This window comes from Oryzias latipes, chromosome 5, assembly GCF_053564925.1.
Source record: "Oryzias latipes strain Hd-rR chromosome 5, Olatipes_Hd-rR_3.1".
NCBI lineage: Eukaryota > Metazoa > Chordata > Actinopteri > Beloniformes > Adrianichthyidae > Oryzias > Oryzias latipes.
In genome coordinates this window covers 4,930,372-4,953,203 of record NC_136241.1, presented here as the reverse complement: position 1 = coordinate 4,953,203, position 22,832 = coordinate 4,930,372, and the positions used below count along the sequence as shown (strand labels likewise).

General features: G+C 41.8%; 2 protein-coding genes across 2 annotated transcripts; both read right to left on the bottom strand.

Moving 5' to 3' along the window:
* Positions 1-1,078: 1,078 nt before the first annotated feature.
* On the bottom strand, positions 1,079-6,753 carry LOC101156158 (MAP kinase-activated protein kinase 2). Its single transcript, XM_023954730.2, has 10 exons — positions 6,150-6,753; positions 5,248-5,387; positions 4,059-4,123; positions 3,901-3,980; positions 3,702-3,828; positions 3,507-3,582; positions 3,268-3,392; positions 1,991-2,076; positions 1,505-1,585; positions 1,079-1,422 (listed from the first exon to the last, which is right to left on the bottom strand). The coding sequence occupies exons 1-10, from the start codon at positions 6,414-6,416 to the stop codon at positions 1,210-1,212; spliced, it is 1,260 nt and encodes a 419-aa protein (XP_023810498.1). The 5' UTR covers positions 6,417-6,753; the 3' UTR covers positions 1,079-1,209.
* Positions 6,754-8,016: 1,263 nt separating this feature from the next.
* uroc1 (urocanate hydratase 1) lies at positions 8,017-19,693 on the bottom strand. Its single transcript, XM_004068486.4, has 19 exons — positions 19,436-19,693; positions 18,684-18,814; positions 17,112-17,205; positions 16,969-17,028; positions 16,762-16,890; positions 16,627-16,688; positions 16,485-16,551; positions 16,240-16,383; positions 16,068-16,156; positions 13,848-13,910; positions 10,497-10,676; positions 10,300-10,397; positions 10,148-10,220; positions 9,347-9,536; positions 9,155-9,253; positions 8,958-9,057; positions 8,646-8,727; positions 8,465-8,564; positions 8,017-8,367 (listed from the first exon to the last, which is right to left on the bottom strand). Exons 1-19 carry the CDS (start codon positions 19,559-19,561, stop codon positions 8,227-8,229), a joined length of 2,028 nt encoding a protein of 675 aa, XP_004068534.1. The 5' UTR covers positions 19,562-19,693; the 3' UTR covers positions 8,017-8,226.
* Between the last annotated feature and the right edge of the window lie 3,139 nt (positions 19,694-22,832).

Sequence of the window (22,832 nt, the reverse complement as noted above, 5' to 3'; positions counted from 1 at the left end):
TTAGTCGTTTAATCCATCTTCTAAATTCATAAACTACTAAGCAGCAGTGTTTGAAATTCAGAACATTGTATTTTCTTACTAAAACTTGAAGGACTTTATTGGTTAAACCACATTTAGACTTGTTTTTTTTTAAATATACTGAAAATTATTTGGTTGAGAAAACAAAAGTTGAGTGTTGAAAAAATATTTCAAAGTTTATCAAAAGGAAAGCACTATGAATAAAAAATGAAAAGTTGTATGTGAGATACAGTGGCAGTTCTTATTGCTCTGATCAATAAATAATTGGTCATTTAAACTATTTTTTTCATGTGGAATGTGCGTTAGTATTGAGACAAAGATTTTTTCAAAGTCATCCTCCTTTGAATTAAATTATCTTGGATAAAGTCTTGGGATATTTTAGAATAGACATCGTATTGTGAGATGTGAGTCGTGGTACGTGTCGCATGGACAGCCCTAGTTCTGACTTTTGATGATTACGCCTTTCTGTTTTTCCAATGTGCGCAAACTTTCTTTTTATGTAAAGTACAAAACTAATTTAAGTATCATGTGTTGTAAGCTGTAGAACTGATTTTGATGCTTTTTGTGTGTTTCTTTGCTGCCACTTCTCACTGGTTGTGTAGAGCAAATAAACATTGTTTTAAAACTTGTGCTCATGCTAATACACTCAATATAAATGAGTTTATATTTAAAATTCTCCTTTTTTAGGAGCTTTTCACTGAGACTCATTTGGTTTCTCTCTTAAGTGATCCAGTATTGTTCCATAAGCCAAAATAACAGGAAAAGTTTGACAAATTCCTAAAACAGGACTTGTTTCAGCAACAGGAAACGGATGTCAGCGTTAATGAATGTTGGAGCAAGTTTGAACTTTCTTAATTCAAACACCCTTTTTCCCCTGTAGAACCCAAATTATCACAAGAATTCCAATGGACTCTTGTTTGTCACGTTCAATACAAAAAACAATCAGACTTACCGACTTACCCTCTGAGATCATTACCATCACAAATAAATCAGTTATATCTCTTGGAATCAGATGAGCCGGGTAAAATTACAGTTTAGGAACAAAAGGATGTGACAAAGATGGGAAAAATGTGTTTTAATTGGTCAACTAATAAAATAAATGGCATTCCCAACTTTTAGGTGCAGAGTCACGTTTACATTGTACAATATCTGATATTGGCATAGAAAAGAGTACTTACAGATACTTTTACTCTACTTTTGTTCAGTGATATTTTCTCTGTCCTTTTCGGCAACGTCTTTGTGATTAGTACACCCTTGGTCAGCTGCTTCTGCCTGTGCAGCTTCTGGAGGCACCGGCTTCTTGCGTCGCTTGTTCAGCAGAGGATTGTTGGACGTGTCCAAGTCTTTGATCTTCACCTGGTCGTAGTCCACACGCATGGTAGCCAAAGCGCTGGTCAATTCATCCTGGGAGAACAAATGAGTCAGTACCTCTGAGCTGGTACTCTCCCCCTATGGTCACGTAAGAAAGACAGGTTATGACCTCTACCTTGACATTGTCCCACAATTCTTTGTCCTCGGTCAAAACCCGCGAGGTGTGGAGAGGGGTTGATGGGACCACCATAGATTGCTGTTAAAGAAAATAACCACACAAATCAGCCTCAGCACTTGACATAGACACAGATGTTTGCAAGTGGAAAGTACGGTGGCCCTGAAGTGCAAATCACACCAAATCATTAGAGGCAAAAACATTTTGAAGATATCCTATTCCACGTTTCATTGTTACCATTTCATTTTGATTGCTGGAAATTATATTTGTCTTCTACAAAATTCCATTTTTATTTTGTGTAATTTCTTTGGAATTGTGTTTTGGTTTCTGGAATGGAATTTCTCAAATGTAATTTTGTTTTTTATTTTTTGTTTTGCTTTTTAACGTGTTGTTATGATCTTTAAAATATTTTTGGGGTTGAGTGATTTGTTGGTGTGATTCGCCCTTCAGGGCCACCATAGGAAAGCTTTGAAAGCGTGCACATACACTGATCCAGGGGTGGTTCATGAACTGTCCAATAGTCATCCTCTCACTGGGATTTGTCTTCAGCAACTGAATGATGAGCTGCTTTGCTGCACAGAAAATGTTTACTTCAGATAAAACATATGGAAAACTATTGTATTCCCCACACTACAGGGCACACTTATGTCACATATAAGTCGCCCCTAACTGTAGGGCGTATTATGCAGTAACTCTACATACGCTACATGTTAGCCACATCAGCGTGTTTAAAATACCTGTAAGTCCCAACATGGTTAGTAACACGTAAAAAATACAGTCTGACACTCCGACACGTTGGCTACTGTAGCATATTTACAATCATACCCAACCCTGCTTTTAAAAAACCAAACTGACTTTTGAACACAGCGCGGTGTAGCTCTCAAAATCGCTTCAACATCAAAAAGAACAACCTAGACCTGAAGCTGCGTTCACGTCGAATGGGATTCGTGCGGCAGAGGCAGCCAGTTTCAAAGTGAAGTCAATAGCACAGACGAGATTTGAGGTCCTGCGGCGTGATTTAAGCAACGGGCACGGTGTGAAGGTCCTGCACCAGCACGATTTCAGCTGCTTGCCGTGGCGGGCCACAGTTGAAGAATCGTAACTCTGAAGAGGTGGCTGCGTCGTGTTAACCAATCAGAGACACAACTTTCGACACGTAACGTTTTCAGTGTTTAGATGCAGATCCAATATGGTGAATTGATCTGATGGTTCTCGCCCTGATTGGGGAGGAAGCCTTATCGGGCCTCCTGAACTTTATCATATTTTCTTATATAAAATGTAAAAGTAAGCCTCCAAACTGAGCCACAGAGAGATGGAAACACAGCACAGCGGAAGCGGCCGACTTTCAGACACAGCAGCGGAAGTGGAGGTCACTGTACCGACAGAGTCTGAATGATCTCATGAACCAGACATGGAGACACCATGACTGATGCTCTTCAAAATCAAAAAACCTGATGTCTCAACATCCTCTGTGTCTTCCATGCTTTGTAAATTAGATAAACACAGACATTTGGCTCCAGACACACAATGCTCTATGTAGCGATTAGGCTATAAACATTTGCTGGTAGCTCCTCCTGGGGTGCCAAGCTTATGTACACCTTTTCGGACAGGCGCTGACGCAAATTTGTCGCGCGAATCGCGTTCGCACAGCTTAAGGCGCACTGTGTTTTTATTTATTTTTTTTTTTTTAATAATTCAGGCTTTTAGGTGTACCTAATAATGCCAAAAATATGGTGGTTAAAATGAAAGTAAAATAGTCTGACCTTCCTCTGAAACATCAACCCACTCAGGGTTAGGAAACTCATACTGGCCCAGCCTGATCCTCTGCTTCATGCCTGGGGAGATGGCCTGGCCTGTATTTGAGTAGAAGGGAGGAAACCCACACAGTCTGGTGGAAGGAGAAGAAAATGTGTCAGTGTGTCCTTTTCAGAGTGAAAAAAACCCACACGTCCCTTTTGTCAGTGTTTTAAAGAATATTGTCACAGAAATAGTTGGAACTTACAAGATGTATGTGATCACCCCCAGAGACCACATGTCACATGACTTGTCGTATTTCTCTGGTCCAAGCACTTCTGGTGCTGAATTTCACAACGATGCCCACACAGAAAAGCAGAAAAAAGTGAGTGTCTCAACTGAACCGCCACGAACTGATGAACACAGTCAGGAGGAACAGATCTGTGAAAGCAGAAGCTCTCACCGACGTAATACGGGGTATAGCAGGGGGTTTGCAGCGACTTGTGCAGTGAGGTCTCCTTAGCAAAGCCAAAGTCTGTCAGCTTCAGAGTGGCATTGCTCTCTCTGGTGGTGTAAAGAAGGTTTTCTGGCTGTGCGATACAAAGACAAATAAATCAAAAGGAAGAATATTCCAAGGCGTGCACTCATTTTTACATTCCTACCTTAACATCTCTGTGAGCGATGTCCATGCGGTGCAGGTATTCAATAGCTGAGCCAATGTCATGCATGATCTCTGACACTTCTGATGGACAAATATGAAAACAAACATGGTGAGAAAGGAAAGGAAAACCAAGAGTGTTGTGTGTGAATGGTGGCCCACCTCTCTCTGTGAAGGCCTGATCCCCTCTGGCCTGGATGCGGCTGAACAGCTCCCCCCCCTCCATGCTGGCACAAGGTCAACAAAGAGATAAGAACTAGGACAGTGAGGGGAATCCTGGCTAACAACCCCAGTTCTCCACTGTCACGGTTTTCTAACAAAGTGAATCATTGTGCTTCAATATTTAGTGTTCTGATTAGTCCAGTTTTTAGAGCAGAACTGGAATCAGAACCAAGTGAGGACATTTAGACCAAAAAAAAAAAATCCAAAATCCAAAAGGCTTCTCTCCAAGGACATAAATGTAAATCATGAGGAAAATATCTGAGAGATAAAAATAAAATAACTTTTATGCCAGATTCAAGTTGATATTTTACACTTTCTTATAAAAATCCAAATCATTTGTTTAAGTGTACATCTAATAAAGCAATCACTCTGTCTTTGCTCTCTGACACTAACTTTATAAATTTTAAAATATTTGTTGCACCTTAATTTTTGCAAAGACAAAAAAACATTTGGCAATTTTTTTGAACATCTTAACAACTGAATAAAGCTTTATTGAATTTCTTGTATACTGCACAGTCTCTGATTCATTCATTCATTCATTCATTCATTCATTCATTCATTCATTCATTCATTCATTCATTCATTCATTCATTCATTCATTCATTCATTCATTCATTCATTCATCTTATGGGCAAAGGCAGGGGACACCCTGGACAGGACGCCAGTCTGTTGCAGGGTCACAATCACACACCCATGCACACTCACACCTAGGGACAATTTAGAGTCTCCAATTGACCTATGAAGCATGTTTTTGGATGGTGGGAAGAAGCCGGAGAAAACCCACGCATGCACGGTGAGAACATGCAAACTCCACACAGAAAGGTCCCCCATTGATGTTCTGGTTCAGGTTCCCCCCGGGACTTCAACCGGGGGGCAAGAGCGCTAACCACTGCCCCACCGTGCAGCCAGTCTGTGATTCTTCAAATAAATTAGAGTAAATGAGTAAATGAGAAAAAAAACAACGTTCTTTGCTCCTAATAATGAGGAGAATTTCTGCCTGCTGTCTGATTTCTGAGTACAAGCTGTTTGGCTGAATTTGCAAATGTATTTGGAAAGATGATCATTGTTTAAAAGGATAAACGGTTTGATTTAGGAACAATATTATTAATACAGTGCAGGTGATGCTTACCATTCCATCACAATGAGCAAACACTTCTTCCCCTGGTACATGTTCTCATACAGGCTGAGTATCTGTACAATGTGGGGTCCTCCGGACACTCGCCAGTGCAGATCAACTTCTCGTCTGGCTTTAGGAGTATCATATAGAATCTGCTTAATCAGAACAAAAACAGGTTTAAATGTACTGTAAATTATATTTACATCGGTTAGTTTACACATGGCATGAATCTGGTTACGGAGAAAAGATTTTCAACTGGTTTCTGCATCTGAGGAATGTTCCTCGTGCAGTCAAAGTTCTGCACATGTAAAAAATCCAAAGTGAGCAAAGCAAGAGGATGGGTGGAAGGGGAGACCAAGAAGGTATGACTGTCCCTCAAAAAGCACGATGCTTCCACTCATCCATGGAGCTTATTGGTGTAAAAGTTAGAAAATTTCACAACACCCGATTAAAGTTGCCTCCAAAGAATTTCCAAAGAAAACAAAGTGATGTGGCGCATTTCCTCTTAGACTTTTTGCAGGTTTACTGCAACACCGGCCAGATGTGCAGATTTCACAGCACCGTGGAGTTTTGTGGATTTCTGTTTGTTTTATTTTGAAAGGGTGACAAACATAGATTTGATCGTTTTGCTGGAATTAAAGCTGCATGATTGCGTAATAGATTGACAGAGAGGGTCATTGTCCATCATTAGGCCAGACATCACATCACTGTCTGGGTAACTCAAGGCCAGCTTTGCCTTCAGATCACTTCCTCATCGGGGATTTACTTGTTGATTTAATCAGGCATAAAATAAGAGGGAAATGAGATTTCCAGTAAATGGAAGAACTACCCAAACTAAAGACTAAAATCAATCATTGATGTCAGCTCTGTGTCCTTTTTCACAACAGCCCTGTACCTCCGCAAAGCTCACGCACCTTCAGTGCACACTTTGCCCCCGTTTTCTTGCAGTAACACTCCAGCACTTTCCCATTGATGCCCAGGCCGAGAACTTGTGATGTGATCTTGTAGTCCTCTGTCACTGCGTGTCTCCTGAACTCCAGTTTGCAGTAAGCAGATTGCTGGAGGTCGCCGAGGCCGCTGCCCACACCGCCCCCCAGGCTGGTGGAGCCGCCGCAAAGCGCTGTCCCGAGCTGAGCTGCGCTCTGCGCCGCAGGCGCCTCATCCTCCTGCGCCCCGAGCATCGCGGACCAAAACAACAACAACAACAACAACAACAACAACAACAACCTGATCTACCAGCAGCCGCCTCTGTCATCCGACGCTCTCATTTTGAATCGGAGAATTATTAGACCCAGTCCTCCCAGTGTGACAAACAACGAGAATATCCAGTAAGAGCCCCTCAGTGAGCAGAAGGGCAGAATTGGAGAGTTTCCTCTGTTGGCACAAAGAAGTTCTGCTAAGGAGAAACAGAGCTGGGGAAAAAAAGTTAAAGGCGCACGGATGGACGTCGCACCCCCATCTGCACCTCGTCACTACTCTGCGCTTCACGGAGGGATCACCGACCCCTCCAGCCCCATGACGTCAGCGCGGACAGGCTCGAATTCATGCGCATTTTAGTTTCCCTTAAAGGAACAGGCACGCGCAAAGACGCGCGATTGAGGAATGGAGGAGCGACAGCGGATCAGAGGAAACATAAATTATGATGGATTCAAAACACTTTGACATTTTTTGAAAGTCTTATTCACCCAGAAACGGTTACAGACCAGTTTAAAATCTTCTGGTCATCAAACGGTCAGTTATATAAATGATTTTTTTGAGTTATTATATATTTTTTTTTAAATTTTGTTTGGATTTACTGACAAAACAACCTATATATTATTGAAATAGAATAGAAGAAATAGAATAGAACTTTAATTGATCACATGTCTGAGAAATTGTCCATGCCATGCCTGGCATGTCCAAAGTCCGGCCCGTGGGCCAACTACAGCCTGCATTCAAATTTCCACTAGCCTGCAGGCTCCTTTCATCGAATCAATAATTTGAGGCTACCAGCATTTTCTAAAACTGTGTTTGACTTCTTGTTGGGGATTGGCTTAATAACTTTATAAGTCGTTGTAAACCTGTGACAAAACTGTCATGGGACCCGTCTGGGACACTTTTAATTGTAAATTATAATGAAAGGAACAAATGGAAATTGCTAGATTGTTTCAGTAAACTGTCAGATAAGTGTCTGCGTAGTATGCTTAGATAGTGTTTTCAAAGAGTTCATTATCCAGAGGAACCACCAGGCAAATCTAAGAGGGAATGAACGGTGTGAAAAATGGACACACTGACAGTAATTCTGGTAAAAACATATTTAGATGTATTTGTTTTCCCTGTGAGAACATGAGAAGTATGCCGATGCAATAAAATTTCATTAGTACAAACAAATGTCAGGCCACATTGTTGGCCCTTAAACAGATTCCCCTCACCAATTTTGACTTTCTTTGCTGAGTGAGGACACCCCTAGTCTGATAGTTTGCCAAATGTTCTATTTTTTAAAGTATGCATCATGCAGTGTTCCTACTTATGATTTAGTGGCAAACAAAGGCCGTGCCCAAAGTAACTATCCATTTTTCTCCACTTTGTTATCTTTGTCTGCAGCACCATTTAAAGAAAGAGCTTGTGAAAAGTAAAGACTCCAGCAGACCGTTTTCCTGATCTATCAGATGAGTCAATTCCACGCCACCACCACATGGTCACTTTACATAATTATTTTTTATAATTTTTTTATTTTATAATTATGATTATAATTATGATCCAACAAATCCAATTTAATAAACATAAAAGAAAACAGTTGGATATTTTCTGCATGAGGTCAGTTTTATTGTCAGTACAAAGAAAAATGAAACGTGTTAAAGAGAAATATCGTTTTCTTAAACTGCCTTAAGGGCAGAACAGTCAAATCTTCCAGTTACTTATAACCAATGTGACTTTCCCTTTGTTTGAGTACCATTTAACACAGTGTCACTCTGTGAAGTGATATTACTTTAACCAAAGCTGAAGCGTAAATCAGCCCTGCAGGGCACGGTCCAGCACCTGCTCGTCCTGAACAGGAAAGGGCATGGTGACCTGCAGCTGCTTGTTCTCCTTCATGGTTCGCTGAATTGTTTCAAATGCATTCAGGTTTCCGGACCAGCATCGTCGAGCCACCTGGAAGATACAGAAACCCAGAGATCACTGTAAGCAGTTTTCTAGTCTGAGCAACGTGAAAAAACAACTCAAGGTATCAAACAGCTTCTTTTTTCACCCCATTGGACACGTCCCAGCTGAGCATCAGACTGGCACGATTTGCTGCATCCTCAGAGCCGTCAAGCACCAAACCGAAACCTCCGTTGATCACCTCGCCCCTGCAGTCATAACAACACAGACTTCAGCAAAGAAAAATCGACAAAATTCTGAGGTTTTAAAGCACAACCAGCCAACTTTACCATCCAACCCCTCCTCCATTATGCAGAGAGACCCATGTAGCACCTCTGAATGCATCACCAACAAAGTTCTGGACGGCCATGTCTGCAGAGGAGACGGTTTGTGACTTGCTCTGTTTACATGGAGGGGTTCTTCTAACAAAGGAGTTTTATGCAAATTCAAACACAATCCCTGTTATTTTCAAATTACTCCATGATCTACAGTTTTTATTTATATGACTTATTTATATGATTTATATTAACAGCTGAACTCTCCACAGCCCAGCTGGTTCTGCGCAGCTGCAGCCGAGCACACAGCTGCAGCCGAGCACACACCTGCACAGAAAGCAGAGCCGTCGTAAACGTTGGATGTTTCCCGGAAGGGGCTGTCAGTGCCGCTAACGTCGTGATGGTCTCTGCTTATAACCACAGGTGCCTGGAAAAGCAAAATTATAAAATATGTTACAAACTCCGACTCCACGAGAGGAATGATAAGATTCAGGAAAAAAAAACATATTTGAGTTCTGTCATACTGAAACTTTTCCATCTGCAATGGCCTGGTTGATGGCCAAAGCAATAGAGATTCTCCCTCTCTGGTCAGAATAGAGAATTCTGGCTTGAGATCCAACAACCTAAACAAAGGAGATAAACAGATAAGTTCAGTTTTGGGTGAATGTTCTTTCAGCATCATAGTGATTAGTTCAGAGAGACTGTAGAATTGTAACCATTTGGTGTTTTCCAGCTTCTCTGATCCAGCGAATGTTGTCATTGTACTGTTGTCTGATACGATCTGACACGTTCGCACAGATTTTCTCCAGAACAGAAGCAGCAAGGTCATCAGTCACAGCTAGATCCTTGGGATCTCCAGACGTGCACACCCAGCGAAACGGTCCAAACCCCAAAGAAAAGATGTCCCTGCAGGAAAACAGACTGACTGTTTAGCTCTCAATAGCTGTTCCACAACTATTTTACTTGTTGATAAGTTAAAATACAGTCTATAGGAGAAGAATAAACTAAATCTACTAGATCTAAATCAGGGCTGCTCATCCTAGTCTGAAAGATCTACCACCCTGCCTTTTCTTCAGCTCTCCCTGCACTTCTTGCCAATCTTGCAGCCTGAGCTGCTCCCAGAAAACCCATTAAAGATAGTTTTTATAGTCATGATTTTTGCCACCTAAAACTGACTCCAGCCCCTGAAATATATCTGAACCATGGAGCAATGACCTTTTTTACCTTCTACCCCTACGGTTAGGTAAATATGTGACGCATTATATTTCATAGATGCTGTTTTCTTTTGGTTTCTTGTCAACTGTTACACTGCAACGAGGACATTTCCCCCCCTGAGGGACCAACAAAGGTCATCTTATCTTATTATCTGGATCAGATGTGCTCAGTCTATAATAACATTGAAACAACTGAGTCAGCGAAGGAGAACGGGAACACTGGAAAACAGGCAGGATAGTAGATTCTAATGACCAGGGTTGAGCAGCCCTAATCTGGATTAAATAAGGAAGAAATGGTCTCACCCCATGATGTGCTGAACATAAGAAGGGTAACGGAACTCAGTTGCTCCTCCATCCCCCTTTTCAACCTCTGCACCTATAAAAACACACTCTTCTTCATCATCCTAACCTGATTGACCCAGATGTTCTGTGTGTTTGCTTTGTCCATTACCCACCAGCTCTTTTAGCCTCCAGGAGGAATGCGTTGCCATAGTCCCAGAAGAACATACCCGCATCAGCCAGTTTGTTTATTGCCCTTATTTGTCTTCTGAGGCTGTGGAGGCATCAAAACGTGTGTTTTTGTGTGTGAAGTAGTTAGCTAACTATTACAAATTAACTGCTGCTTTAGATGACAAACTCTCAACAAGCTCACCTTTCCTTCACAGAGCTGCGGAATCGAGCGGGGTCACTGGACATGAGCTGGTTGGCCTGATGGAAGCTGAGTGGGACGGGGTAGTACCCCCCATTGAAGGGGTTATGCAGCGAGGTCTGGTCTGAACCCAGGTCTACCAGAAGCTCCCCTGTTCTTTCAAACTCTAGAAGGAGTCTCTCCCTGTCAGAAGACAAAAACACATTTCAACCCCTTCTGCCCCTGCCACCATGATCAGAGCTGCATGGGATAAATTCATGAAGAAAACACTATTTTCTCAAACTCAAACTTTAATTATTTCTATAGCGCCTTTCATTTCAGTTAAAAACACAAGGCGCTTAACATGAAAGCAGATATAATAATCGTTAAAAATGAAAATTATTATTATTAAAAGCAGAAAACACAGGACAATCACACACAGATAGGACCCCTCCCTCACCAGATTACTCCCTCCACCCACCCAGTTCCCCCAGTAGAACCCTGAACAAACAAGAACTGCAGCTTAAATAAAAAAGGTCTGGTTTGGTTCTGCTGTGAGGAAAAGGTATCATGGAGATCCATTCACTCCAAGGCCCAGCCCGACCACAGGGGTCATTACCACAGCACCCGCCCAACACAGAGCAGCCTAGGGCCCACTCCATGGCTATTAGACCATAGAGCGGGACCCCAGCTAGCCCAATGAGAACGAGCACAGCAGCAACAGCACCCCCTACAGGTGAAGCCGGTAGTGCACCAAAACAATGGATCCCAAGAGGAAACACTGAAGTAAAAAACATCAGAATAAAATGATTATAAAATAACAACAAGAAAAATAAAATAAGATATAATAATATTAGTAATATATAAACAAAATACGTAAAATGATTAAAACATAACCGAAATACCATAAGTAAAATAACAAAAAAGAATAGCATTTTAAATACATAAAGATAATTATAATGACCTTAAAAAAGAAAAAAAATTAGATAAATTAATAAATAGATAAATAATAAAAGACATAAACAATTACCAAAGTCATGTAAAAGTCAGACTAAAAAGGTGGGTCTTGAGCTTCTTCTTAAAAACCTCTACAGACTCTGCAGCCCTGAGGCTCTCTGGCAGGCTGTTCCACAGGCGAGGACTGTAATGGCAGAACGAAGCCTTACCATAAGTTTTGGTCCTCACCTTAGGAACAACTAAGATATGGAAGCGATTCTGTAGCATCATAAAAATAAAAGTCAATACTAGAAATGCTTTTTCATTTTCAAAATGAAGCTGCATTTTTTGACTCAAAATTAAAATGAAATATCAATACTTCAAAATGCTTTTTCATTTTCTTCTTCAACACTTCTTATTCTGTCACTTAGTTAAAATGATAATGAAAATAGTATTTGACATTTCATTTTCAAAAAGTTCTCTGGTAAATGTGTAGCAAAATTCATTTAGAAATGTCTAATTTGACAATTAAAATGGATGAACAGAAATGTTTTTTTAATTTTCAAAATAAAACTGCATCAAATGACTCAAAATTAAAATGAAATATCAATACTTCAAAATCCTTTTTCATTTCTATTTAAAAACAGCTTATTCTGTGTCATAATTAAAACGAAAATGCAAAGAGGGGATTGCATTTTCATTTTCACATCCACCCTGTGAACATTGTCGCATTATTCAATTCAAATAAGCATTTCCTGCGGGGAGGCGGGACGATGATGTCACTGCTTTCTCCGTGTGTCCGGCTGCTAACAGACACATGCTAGGAGCAGTGGAGCTTTGTGTTAGCGGCAGAGAAGAGGGCTTTGTGGTGGTTGTGAACTTCTGATGATTTTACACAGCTTCTCTGTACTACGTAGCAGCATTTTCACCTTCCGCGGTCCTCCTTCGGACGCACCGCAGTTCGTCGAAACTTTCCCCGGGACTAGTAGCTTTGTCTTCAGACTGGCAGCCGCCTTCGCATAGCGGTGCGCGAAGGAGCCCCGCGATCCGAAGCTCCAGATCGCCGAAGGCGGAAGTGCTGCTACGCAGATTTGAGAAAGTCTAAACCATCATATGAATTTGTGTTTCCAGCAGTGGCGGCTACTAGTCTGTCAGAGAGGGGAAGCTCATTTTCGGCCTACATCATAAAATTGTCTATTTATTTAAAAGTAAAAAATCAAGCAATTTCGCCAAGCAAATATCAAAGAAATAGGTTGCAGCAGTTTTTATTTCGACTGAACTTGAGAAATCCGCTATGGGACTGAGCGCGAATGGCTTCAGTGATTCCTTATAGAACAGAATCGCTGTCAGTCAAAAGGAGATGCAGTCTTTCGACAGACCCTCCAATCATCATGCAGAAGCTTGGAGTCCAGGCCAGCCCACTCCCCATTCACCCCCAGAGACGCTGAGCATCTGTGGGCGGGACATAATCGCAGCGTTTATCCAATGACGTCTAGTTTCGAAGCCCTGAAAAAAAACGATCAAAGCAGCCCCATTGAAGTCAATGGATGCTGGGCTTCAACAGGGAAATGCACTGTGACGCTGCGGGAATGAATGAGAAGGAAATGGAGTCAGCCGACCTGCTACATGTAACTGATTCTGAACGAAATCGTCTTTGAGATGACCTTTTTCTAACGCATTTTTAGTTCACATGTTTGACCATTAATTTTGTGACATTATGAGGGAAGCCGAGCTTCCCTTGCAGTCTTAAAGAAATCGCCACTGGTTTCCAGTGGTGTCCAGAACAAAATAAAGGATGATGTAATTCCCACATATTTACATCCAAGATGCTCATTGCCCGCACAGAGTTTTAAGTACCTCCACGGCTAATGTTTTTAGCACATATTAGCATAATTCTAACCCGTCTTTCGGGTCATTGCAGCGAAGAAAAAAGCATTGACCGCACGGATTTAAAAAAAATATGATCGAGCAGGCCATTAATAATAATCATAACAGTAATAAAGCACATTTAGAAGAGAGTCTCCTGCAGCTTCACGTTGAGTGCGTGTTGGTCCATCCTGCAAACGTTTAGCATGGTAAAATCTGCTATAGCAGTTGATGGGACTCCAGCTGTCCTTGAAAAGCAAAACCAGCGCAAAGCTGCAGGAGACTCTTCTAAATGTGCTTTCAGGGGAGGGGGGGTCGTTTACCATGCCCAAAATTTGCCCAAAGTGTGTGGCGGGGGGGAATTTTCGCTCAAACGTTCAGTAGAAAAGAGTGTGCCTGCGGGACAGAAGGATTTCCCACATGTGCAAAAAGAAAAAGTGCAAATAGTTTGAGGACAGAACTTTCTGTCGCCAGAACTAGATTGAGATTTCCTGCCTGTTTGATTAAGTCAGTTTTTGGATATGAAAGGAAAAGGAGTAAAAGAAAGGGATGAAGTTTATTACTGGCACTTACCACAAGTCTACAATGTTGCCATGGTATCCCAGGCTGAGGGGGGTCTTGGAGCTCCTCACTTCTCTGTAAGACGTATTTAACGTAACGTAGTTAATGGACATGAGAGCAGAACTCAAGCAGAGCTTCTGGTGCTGTTCTTCGTTTGGAGGCCTGTGTTTGCTTGTTGAACATATTGCTCTCCTCTGGAGCCTCCAGAGATGATTTTTCAAACTGTGATAAACTTTTACTACATTTATCACCTGTACTGATTAAAATTGCGCCTCAATTTTAATATTTTGCTTTTAAATGAAACAGGATAATTGTTCTCGACTGCAATGTAAGCAAAAGATCTCTGAAATGCAAAAGTGAGCTGATGAATATGGAGACCTATACTGTTCATAATTAAATAAATAAATATTTAATTCAATAAATAAATATGACCCCATGCAAATACACAATCAACCAATAAATCTCTCATAAATATATAAAAAGATCATGAAATTGTGAAAAACCAGCACACTGATTTTAAATTAGCCATTGTATTATTCAATATATTTCATTTTGCTTTAAAAACATGTTCATTATTTTAAAACAGCATTTTAAAATATTCTTTTTTAATCATGTTGAATTTTACAATAATTCTGTCTTTTTTCAGAAGCTGATATTTCAAAAACGAATATTTTTCCAAAGTAGCTTTGTTTTTATTTCATGTTGCTGTTTTTCACAATGGCGTATTTATTTCATGAAGAGCTTTTTCAGCAGAATGAGTCTATCTGTCAATCAGTGAAAGTGGGCGGGATCTAAACGCTCATTGGCTGATCCATGGAAATCGACTCATATTCCTCGATACCCGCTCAGCGGTGTGCCAGTCAGAGAGATGACATATTTCAGCGATATCCGCGAGGCTTTGCTGACATTAGAGATCAAATAGAGACAAACTATCTGTCTGCTGCAGAAGATGCAAACATCCACAACTCTGTTTTTGTAGTTTGAGGGTTTGTGTGGACCAAACCACAAAAGGAGCTCCGGTCGTCAACATCTTCACACTCCTCATTCTTACGCCATTCACTCACAGCTCACATCGTGACATATGTCGGCTCGCAGGAGGATCGACAGAGTGAGACCAGGCAGCTGTGCAAAGCGGGACAAGCCTGCTCGGGCCTCCTGAACCTTATGATATTTTTCTATTTTCAATGAGACAATGATTATAATCAGGTCCTCTGGTTTTATTTTTCCCTCTCAAGAAAAATGTTGAACCTTTCCTGCGATGACGTTTCTGACATCTTAACACTCTCCATGTTCATTGTGCATCCATGCATTGTTACTGAGATAAGCACAAGCAACCGCTCCATGTGGCTATAAGGCTAAAAACATTAGCTTGTTGCCCCTCCCACACGCGGCATGGTGCGTTCATGGAAACTCCAGTTCATAGAAGCTTAGTGGAACTCCAACAACCACCCAGCCTAACTTAGACCACTACTATACGTTCATGAGAAGATAAAAATTGCCAAACCGACCACAAAATCACCTGAAGTATGCACACTCGCCCAAAGCCACTTTTATCCGCAAATTTAGAACCAAAACTGCCCAATTTCTTGTAACACTGTGGATGTGTTGAGGTGCATACTCCCCCTAGTGTTGAGGAGTGTGCATTGCGCCATCACGTTTGCCGAAGCATCTTCGATCGATATAGTCAGGGGAGTTAGGGTGCTGCTGCTCATGTCTGGGTAAAGGAATAGCCAATCACAAAAGTGTCTCCGCCTTGTCTAGTTTGATTGACAGACAGACCCATTCTCCTGAAAAAGCTCTTCATGAAATAAATCAGCCATTGTGAAAAACAGCAACATTAAATAAAAACAAAGCTACTTTGGAAAATATTGATTTTGAAATCCGAGGTTCTGAAAAAAGACGTAAAATTATAATATATTCCACATGATTAAAATGAATATTTTTAAAATGCTGTTTTAAAATAATGAACATGTTTTTAAAGCAAAATGAAATATATTGAATAATACAATGGTTAATTTAAAATCAGTGTGCAGGTTTTTCACAATTTCATGATCTTTTTATATATTTATGAGAGATTTATTGGTTGATTGTGTATTTGCATGGGGTCATATTTATTTATTGAATTAAATATTTATTTATTTTTATTTATGAACAGTATAGGACTCCATAGATGAACCCTAATACAATAATATATTCCTACCAAATTCAAGCTAGCCGAAGTGTGCACTTTACCTGATGCGTTTGATGCACTGGTCCAGGCTGCTGGTCACCTCCATAAGCCAGCCCTGCTTGTGGCGTTTTATCAGCGGAGCTTCATCCACCTATGAACAAACGCCTTAAATCACCAAAACAGTAGGTCTGTTGAGACCCGTCAGCAACAGCAGATGATTGGAAAGTTACCAACCTCAGCAATCACACCAACACAGCCGGCAATCACAGCAGCTTTAGCCTGAGCTCCGCTCATGCCCCCTAAGCCGGAGGTCACAAAGACACGGCCTCGCAGGTCGTCAGTCCCCAGGTACCTCCTGCCTGCATTCAGTACGGTCAGCTACTCGGAGAGCCACCAACAAACAGAGCGTGAATTAAAAGCCCTTTTTAAAAAATCCAATTAGACTTTATGTGCAAGTCTGTTTATTTCTCTTTACAAACCATTGTCCCGTGAACAATTCCTTGAGGACCAATGTAGCAATAACTGCCTGCTGTCATTTGACCATACCTGTGTGCAGACAGCACAAGTTACACCACAGCTCCCCTGTCTTTGCTTGCAACAACTCCACAGGGAGAAACTCACATTGATACGCCAAGAGCAAACATCTTCTCATACTGATCTCTGGAGGAATAATTTGGAATGACCTGGAAACGAAAAAGCAGTGAGTGTTTTGAGTATCTTTGCGTTGCTTTACTGCACCGGTGGTGCTGCTGTTACCATGCCGTTGGTGATGATGGCTCGAGGTGAGGATGGCAGACTGGGGAACAAACCCATCGGGTGTCCGCTGTACATCACCAGAGTCTGCTGCTCCGTCATCTGGCTCAGGTAGTGCATCACCAGACTGAACTGCACCCATGAAAAGGCAGAACTTTACCTGCCGAATAAAGTGTCAAAAACACATGAAAATGCAAGAGTAAGTCATACCTGGGCCCAGTTACTGAACACCTGCCCATTCCCTCCATATGTGACCAGCTCCTGAGGAAACTGCAGGTTGAGGAAACATTCAGTTGGTATAGACCAGAACAGCTCTGCCTTTCCTTCCCCAACAACATGAGGAGAAGTTTCACCTGAGCGACTGCTGGATCCAGATTGTTCATGATCATCAGCATGATAGCAGCGGCTTGTCTCGTGCGGCAGGGATACTGGTCTATGGGATAGGCTCTGAAGAAAAAGGGACGTATCCTTTAAATCAAAACCTGCTGTTGAGTTTTTCCCCCTCTGGTATTAATGGCAGGAAAGGAAATGTTGACCAAAAAAACAGAATTTCATCAAAGTGTTCCTCATGAGAACTTTAAAACTAGATATACAGTGGAGGAAATAAGTATTGGATTCTTTGATGTCTGTCATCCTAATGGTAGGTTCATTTGAACAGGTAAAATGAACACTGTTCAAATGAACTTCTTAAGCAAGGGACCCTGCAGACCCAGGCCGAAAGACACCATCAAAAGAAAAACTCACAGTTAAAACAATAAATTAGAAATAAAATACAATTAAAATGAACAGAACCACAATAATAAAAAGGTTAAATCATGAGTTATACAGTCAGGTCAAGAGTGACACGTGCATATTTCTTTTAAAAGTTAAAAAAGTATTGCTTTAATTCAATTCAGGGGAAAAAATGGACGCAGAGAGTTTTGAATATTATTGCAGGAAAGTGGAGCAGCAATAGAAAAGGTGAGTAAGTAAATAGTAAGTCAATTTTATTTGTATAGCACCTTTCACAGACAGAAGTCACAAGGTGCTTCACAGGCTAATATGTATAAACATGACAGATAAAAAGCATATACCATGTAAAACAATCATCTCAAGCCCAAATAAAAACAGTTAAAACAGTTTCAGTTAAAATGCTTTGCAAAAATAAAAAGTAAAAAAAAAAAAGGCTGTTTTTCTCAGTTCTGTGAGATATCTGGCAACGGAGAAAAGCACTCCGAATGAAGAGGGAGAATTATGTATGCCGGTAGCAGCATAAAATCTCCCCAATGTTTTTTTCTGTGAGATCATCAACCAACTCCTCCTGTTGTTTTTATTTCTCTCTGTTCTCTGGATCATGTTAACCCCACCAGGTCAAATCTGGTTTGGAGCCCCAGACCTAACGGTGGATCGATGATCCTTGTTCTTGTATTGTGGCATCAACAGGTGTTCTCTTAACCTCCAGCTTCTTGGTTTTGTCGTCCATTCTGGTCTCGTGCAGGTCTACAATCTTCTCCCTTAAATCCACTGAAAGCTCTTTAGTCTTTTCCATGATTCTGTGGACAGGTGTCTTTTTTCTACAGGTAGCAGGTTCTAAGAGGTGTCTTCAGTTAAGGTGAAAACTTTAGGAGAGTTTTAGGAGAGTTGGGCTGGTCTGTGTGAACCTCCCAATGGTTACTAGGGGATCAAATACTTATTTCCCTTCAATGAAATGCAAATACATGTCTATAAATTCTTTAAAGTGGATTTTGTGATTTTCTTTCTCTCACTGGTCAAATGAACAGACCATTAACATGACAGACTGTCAGTTTCTTTTAAAGTGGGCAAACCTACAAAATCAGCAATGGATCAAATACTTGTTTCCTAATGTAACTGATAGAAGCCCATTTTGGAGTCATGGTAAAAATGTAATCATAAAAGAGGATTTTTCCACCATCAGAGTTCCTCACCTCAAGGGAAATGAGGGGCAGAAGCGGTACATGTAAATGTGGCCGTACTGCTGCAGCTCTTGAGCAAATTCAGGTGCCAGCGTTGCATGGTGGGAGGGAGGAAAATAGCGCAGGGCGTTTCTCAGTGCCAACTAGGAGACAAAGTAAAAGAAAATCACTGGAGAAAAACTATCTGACAGACTGAGTAAATCCTTTACTCTCTTTACTTATGCAATGGGCAAAACGCTTTTAGTCCATCTCTTAATTATTGACCAGCTTGATGTGAGTTTGGACAGTCGCTTTGAACCTCTGAGAATAATCAGCTTTTGGGTAAACCAACTGTGGTGATGCAACAAGACAAAGTACACAAAAATAGGCGATGGCACAAAGTCAAATGTGTTCACAGTGTGGATGCATTTATGGTAAATGAATGGATAGAAAAAAAAACAGAATACATTTAGAGAAAGGCTTTGTGATGACCGTTTTCCCTCAGATAGCACGCTTTACTGCAGTTCTGCTTTTCCCAGTGCTATGGCGGGACTTTCTGTCTCACAGTAATTACACCACAAACAGCATTTGGATGTCAGAGCAATAAAGATGAGAATAATTAAAAATTGCATTGTCTGCTGTTAGAATTAGGCGATTATCAAAGTTAGTGTTTTGAAACAAAAGCCTAAAATAAAATTAAATAAACCACAGTTGTGTTACATATGAAAACACAAAGTTTCTTAAAACATTTGAAATGGTGAATAATCCTCACGACATCTACTCACTCGCTCCTCCTCAGCTGTGAGGTTGGGGGTCCGAATGGGTGCATGAGGCACACTGGGATCTCTTCCACGGTTGGGTGGTAGGGGGTTCAACGGTAGGCCGTTGCATATCTCCTTTAAAGAAGCCATACTGCTGTTTCACACACTTGTTCTGGATGTGGACACAAAGATCTGGTTGGACTCTGAAGGCAGCTCCAACCCTGACTCTGGAGGAAAGGCTGTGTTCTTGTGGACAGTTTGGGCTGATTACTACACCGTCCTGCCTCATTGGCTTTTTGACCGTCGTTGCCCTTAAGAATCGACCAATGGCACGCCACCGCCAGACTAGGGAGTTTGGTAATTATTGATCCCTGGCAGAGGTTAAAGTGGCACATGTTTCTGTGGACAAACACTGACACCAGCCTCCGTCCCAAGATGCTTCATCTCACAGCTAAATATTAAATTAGAGTGTCACAGAACCTGATCATGAGTGGAATTGTAATCATTTTATTCATCTGTTCTGTTTCTTTTAAGCCAAATTCAGTTTTCATGTGAATGCTTAGGTTGTCTTTTTTACCATAAATGAATACAATTTCAAATTAAAGCTGCAAGTGTTGTTGTTTGGCCTGAGGGTGCTACCTGCCCTCGCAGCCCCCTACTGACCTGCCCAGGGGCGGTTGCTACACGCCCCCTCTGCCCCTGCCACCCCGGTCAGAGCTGGACAAGACAAACACATGAAAAAAAACCAAGACTTTTTTTTCAATTGGTTGGTTTTATCTCCAAAGCAAAGATTTAATTTTTTTGGTCGTCTAGGGATGACGGACGTGTCTGCGTAATTTTTAGAAGAATTGGCAAAAGTAAATTTTGGGGTTTCCTTGGCAACAAAGGTTTTCTGCTAACCACGCCCACATTTGTAATATAGTTATGTCATTTCGTTTTATTCAGCTTTAGCCAACGATTCTAGTGTTACATTTTCACAATATTTTGGTGAGAAAACATGCTTTTGAACGCTAACGCCGTTCAAAATCAACAAACTTCACTTCCATATTTTTTTCCGAAATAGTTTCCAAACGATGGTGGAGTCAGGACGCAAGAGTTTAAATTTGGAGAAGGTTAAAGTGATTGTTTTGGAAAATTCAAGCTGGCGGCCTCTTCCTGAGCTAAAAGTTCAACGAAACTTTGTAGACTTAAGCAAGTGGCATGCGTGTAAAATTTTGTGAAAATTGCTCGAACAAAACTTCTCTCTCCCCATATTGTGTAAAAAATGGAAAATTTCACACTTTACTGCAAAATGGCCAAACCCGAAGTCCTGTGGCCATCCCATAATCATTTCCAAACTTCATTTGGATATCCGCAGCACATGTGTTTCAGTTTCATCAGTGGATTTTGAAATATGTAATTAGGCCCTAAAATGATTTTGTCAACGTTCATTTTTTTGACGATTTCTCCCGCTGTGATGTCATCGTTTTGGGAGAAGGGGTCCGTTCACTACATACAAAATTCTTTTGCACTGGATCATTAGTATGTGCAAATTGAGGTGAGTTTGTGGCGGGGGGCATATTTTTACTAAAAAGGCGCAGTAAGAAAGAAGAATTACGAAAAAAAGAAATCCCTGGTACTTGCGGTCCAGGACGGCTTTAGGACAGAATCATAGATGAAGGTTGCTGGTTTAAATCCCACTGTCCTATAGTCTGGCTGCATTGCTTCATCATTATTTTAAGGAAAAATGGTTAAAAAAATCTTCCATCTCCATCTCAAGTCATGATAAATATCATGAACCAGTTCAGTTTTGTTTTCTGCTGTGTTTTTGCTCACAACTGTCTCCTCTGACTGAGGGAGCTTGAGGGGCAGAACTGAGGCACAGCAGGGGGGCAGGGGCATCTGCGCTGACTTTTTCCTTTCTCTCTTGGAGCACAGACCCTTGACTTCACAACCTGTCTTTCTGGCATCTCTTGTGTTGCTGAAACAGATGACTGAGTGCTGCCCTGCAGATCTTCCCCTTCTCAACTCCTCCGTCACAAGTTAGTCTGTTATTCTATTTTCTAAGACAACTTTTTATGAACTGAGACTAAACGTTGGACTATACTTGGAATAAAATAACCAAAAGTAAACTTTAATCTGATGTAATCTGTGTTGACATACAGTCATTAGCCAGGCGTTGGAATCTTGATTCAACCATTTAACTTTTGTCTTTGAGCAAGCAGGAGATGTCCTCTCAGCGCCCCACCCGCCAATTTTAACTGCACCTTAGACATTTAGGGCCCCTTGGTGGGAGGGTGTTTGGACATCACTGTGAGTAATCAGATGTCCTCTCAGTGCCCTACCCGCCAATTTTAGCTGCACCCTTTATTACACACACCCCTTTCGCCTCAAAATATACACTCCAACACAACACAAGCAAACAACACATACTTTACACAAGGAAGGTGGGACCACTGATCTTCTGCCCCCTACCCCATCCCTGGTGGGGGGAACCACGCCCTCAGCAACAGGGGCCGGCTTTCCGGGCTGGGCGGCCCTTTCTCCACGTGGGGAGAGGGATCCCTGAGTTCTCGGGTGGACCACGAACCGGGGATCATAGTACATCTGAGCAGGGGGTGTCCGTGTCCCTGTGGTGCGGGTTTAGGTCTTTAATCTCGAGTGTTGGCCCCCTCCAAAAAAAGAGCCTGGTCGGGCTATGTTAATTACTCTCTTCAGGGACCTCCACTTCTCTTGGGTGTCCTCCTCATGAGCGCAGGTGGGCGGCCCTTGCCTTACTCTCTCCCGACCTCCTGGGTGGGGGGGTGGCTGCCTGGAGCGTGGGGCGGGTCTCCCGCGGGGGCCCTGGCTTGAGGAGGGGGGATGCCCGGAACTCCAGGTGGTGGTGGGCAGTTTGACTGGGGCTGGGGGCGCTGTCCGGGGATGGGGTCAAGTGCTGGGGCGGAGGATTGTCCCCCTGGCCGGGACGGGGCCAGCACCTTCCGTGCTCCTGCATATGTGTGTGTGAACTGTAGTTGAGTACATGTTAATGTGATTGTACATGAATATTTTTGGAGCCAACAGGAAGGTTTTTGACACTTGAGAATGTGTGTGGACAGGCCACGCCCCTTTTGACTAACATTTACACCAGACAGTAATGATGATCCTCCAGCATCTTGTTGCGTTAAGACTGTACCCCCCTCTGTAATCCTCCTCCTAACCGTCTTAGCTCCCCGTTTCCCCCTCTCTTCTGTGCCCTTACCTCCTGTCTCCAACATCCCTCCCTTCTTTCCTTTTTCTCTTTTCCGTCCGGTCCAACGAAAAAAGGATACAAATGTAATCAATATTAAAAATTTAAAAAAAAGGTTTAGCCTGAATTACAAAAGGTTTTTTTTTAAATACACACCTAGTGTGTCAGAAGATCCAGAACCCCCTGTTGGCCTTCAGCTCCTATCTGCGTGCT

What these genes read in the sequence shown, in the direction of transcription:
- LOC101156158 (XM_023954730.2), bottom strand. Translation starts at nt 6,416, where the DNA reads ATGCTCGGGGCGCAGGAGGATGAGGCGCCTGCGGCGCAGAGCGCAGCT. An exon ending in CTATACCCCGTATTACGTCG is followed by an intron (nt 3,583 to 3,701) that starts GTGAGAGCTTCT and finishes TGTGAAATTCAG; the next exon opens with CACCAGAAGTGCTTGGACCA. An exon ending in AATTGTGGGACAATGTCAAG is followed by an intron (nt 1,423 to 1,504) that starts GTAGAGGTCATA and finishes TTGTTCTCCCAG; the next exon opens with GATGAATTGACCAGCGCTTT.
- uroc1 (XM_004068486.4), bottom strand. Translation starts at nt 19,561, where the DNA reads ATGGCTTCTTTAAAGGAGATATGCAACGGCCTACCGTTGAACCCCCTA. An exon ending in TGGATCCAGCAGTCGCTCAG is followed by an intron (nt 17,029 to 17,111) that starts GTGAAACTTCTC and finishes CTCAACCTGCAG; the next exon opens with TTTCCTCAGGAGCTGGTCAC. An exon ending in CAGTGCATCAAACGCATCAG is followed by an intron (nt 13,911 to 16,067) that starts GTAAAGTGCACA and finishes TACGTCTTACAG; the next exon opens with AGAAGTGAGGAGCTCCAAGA.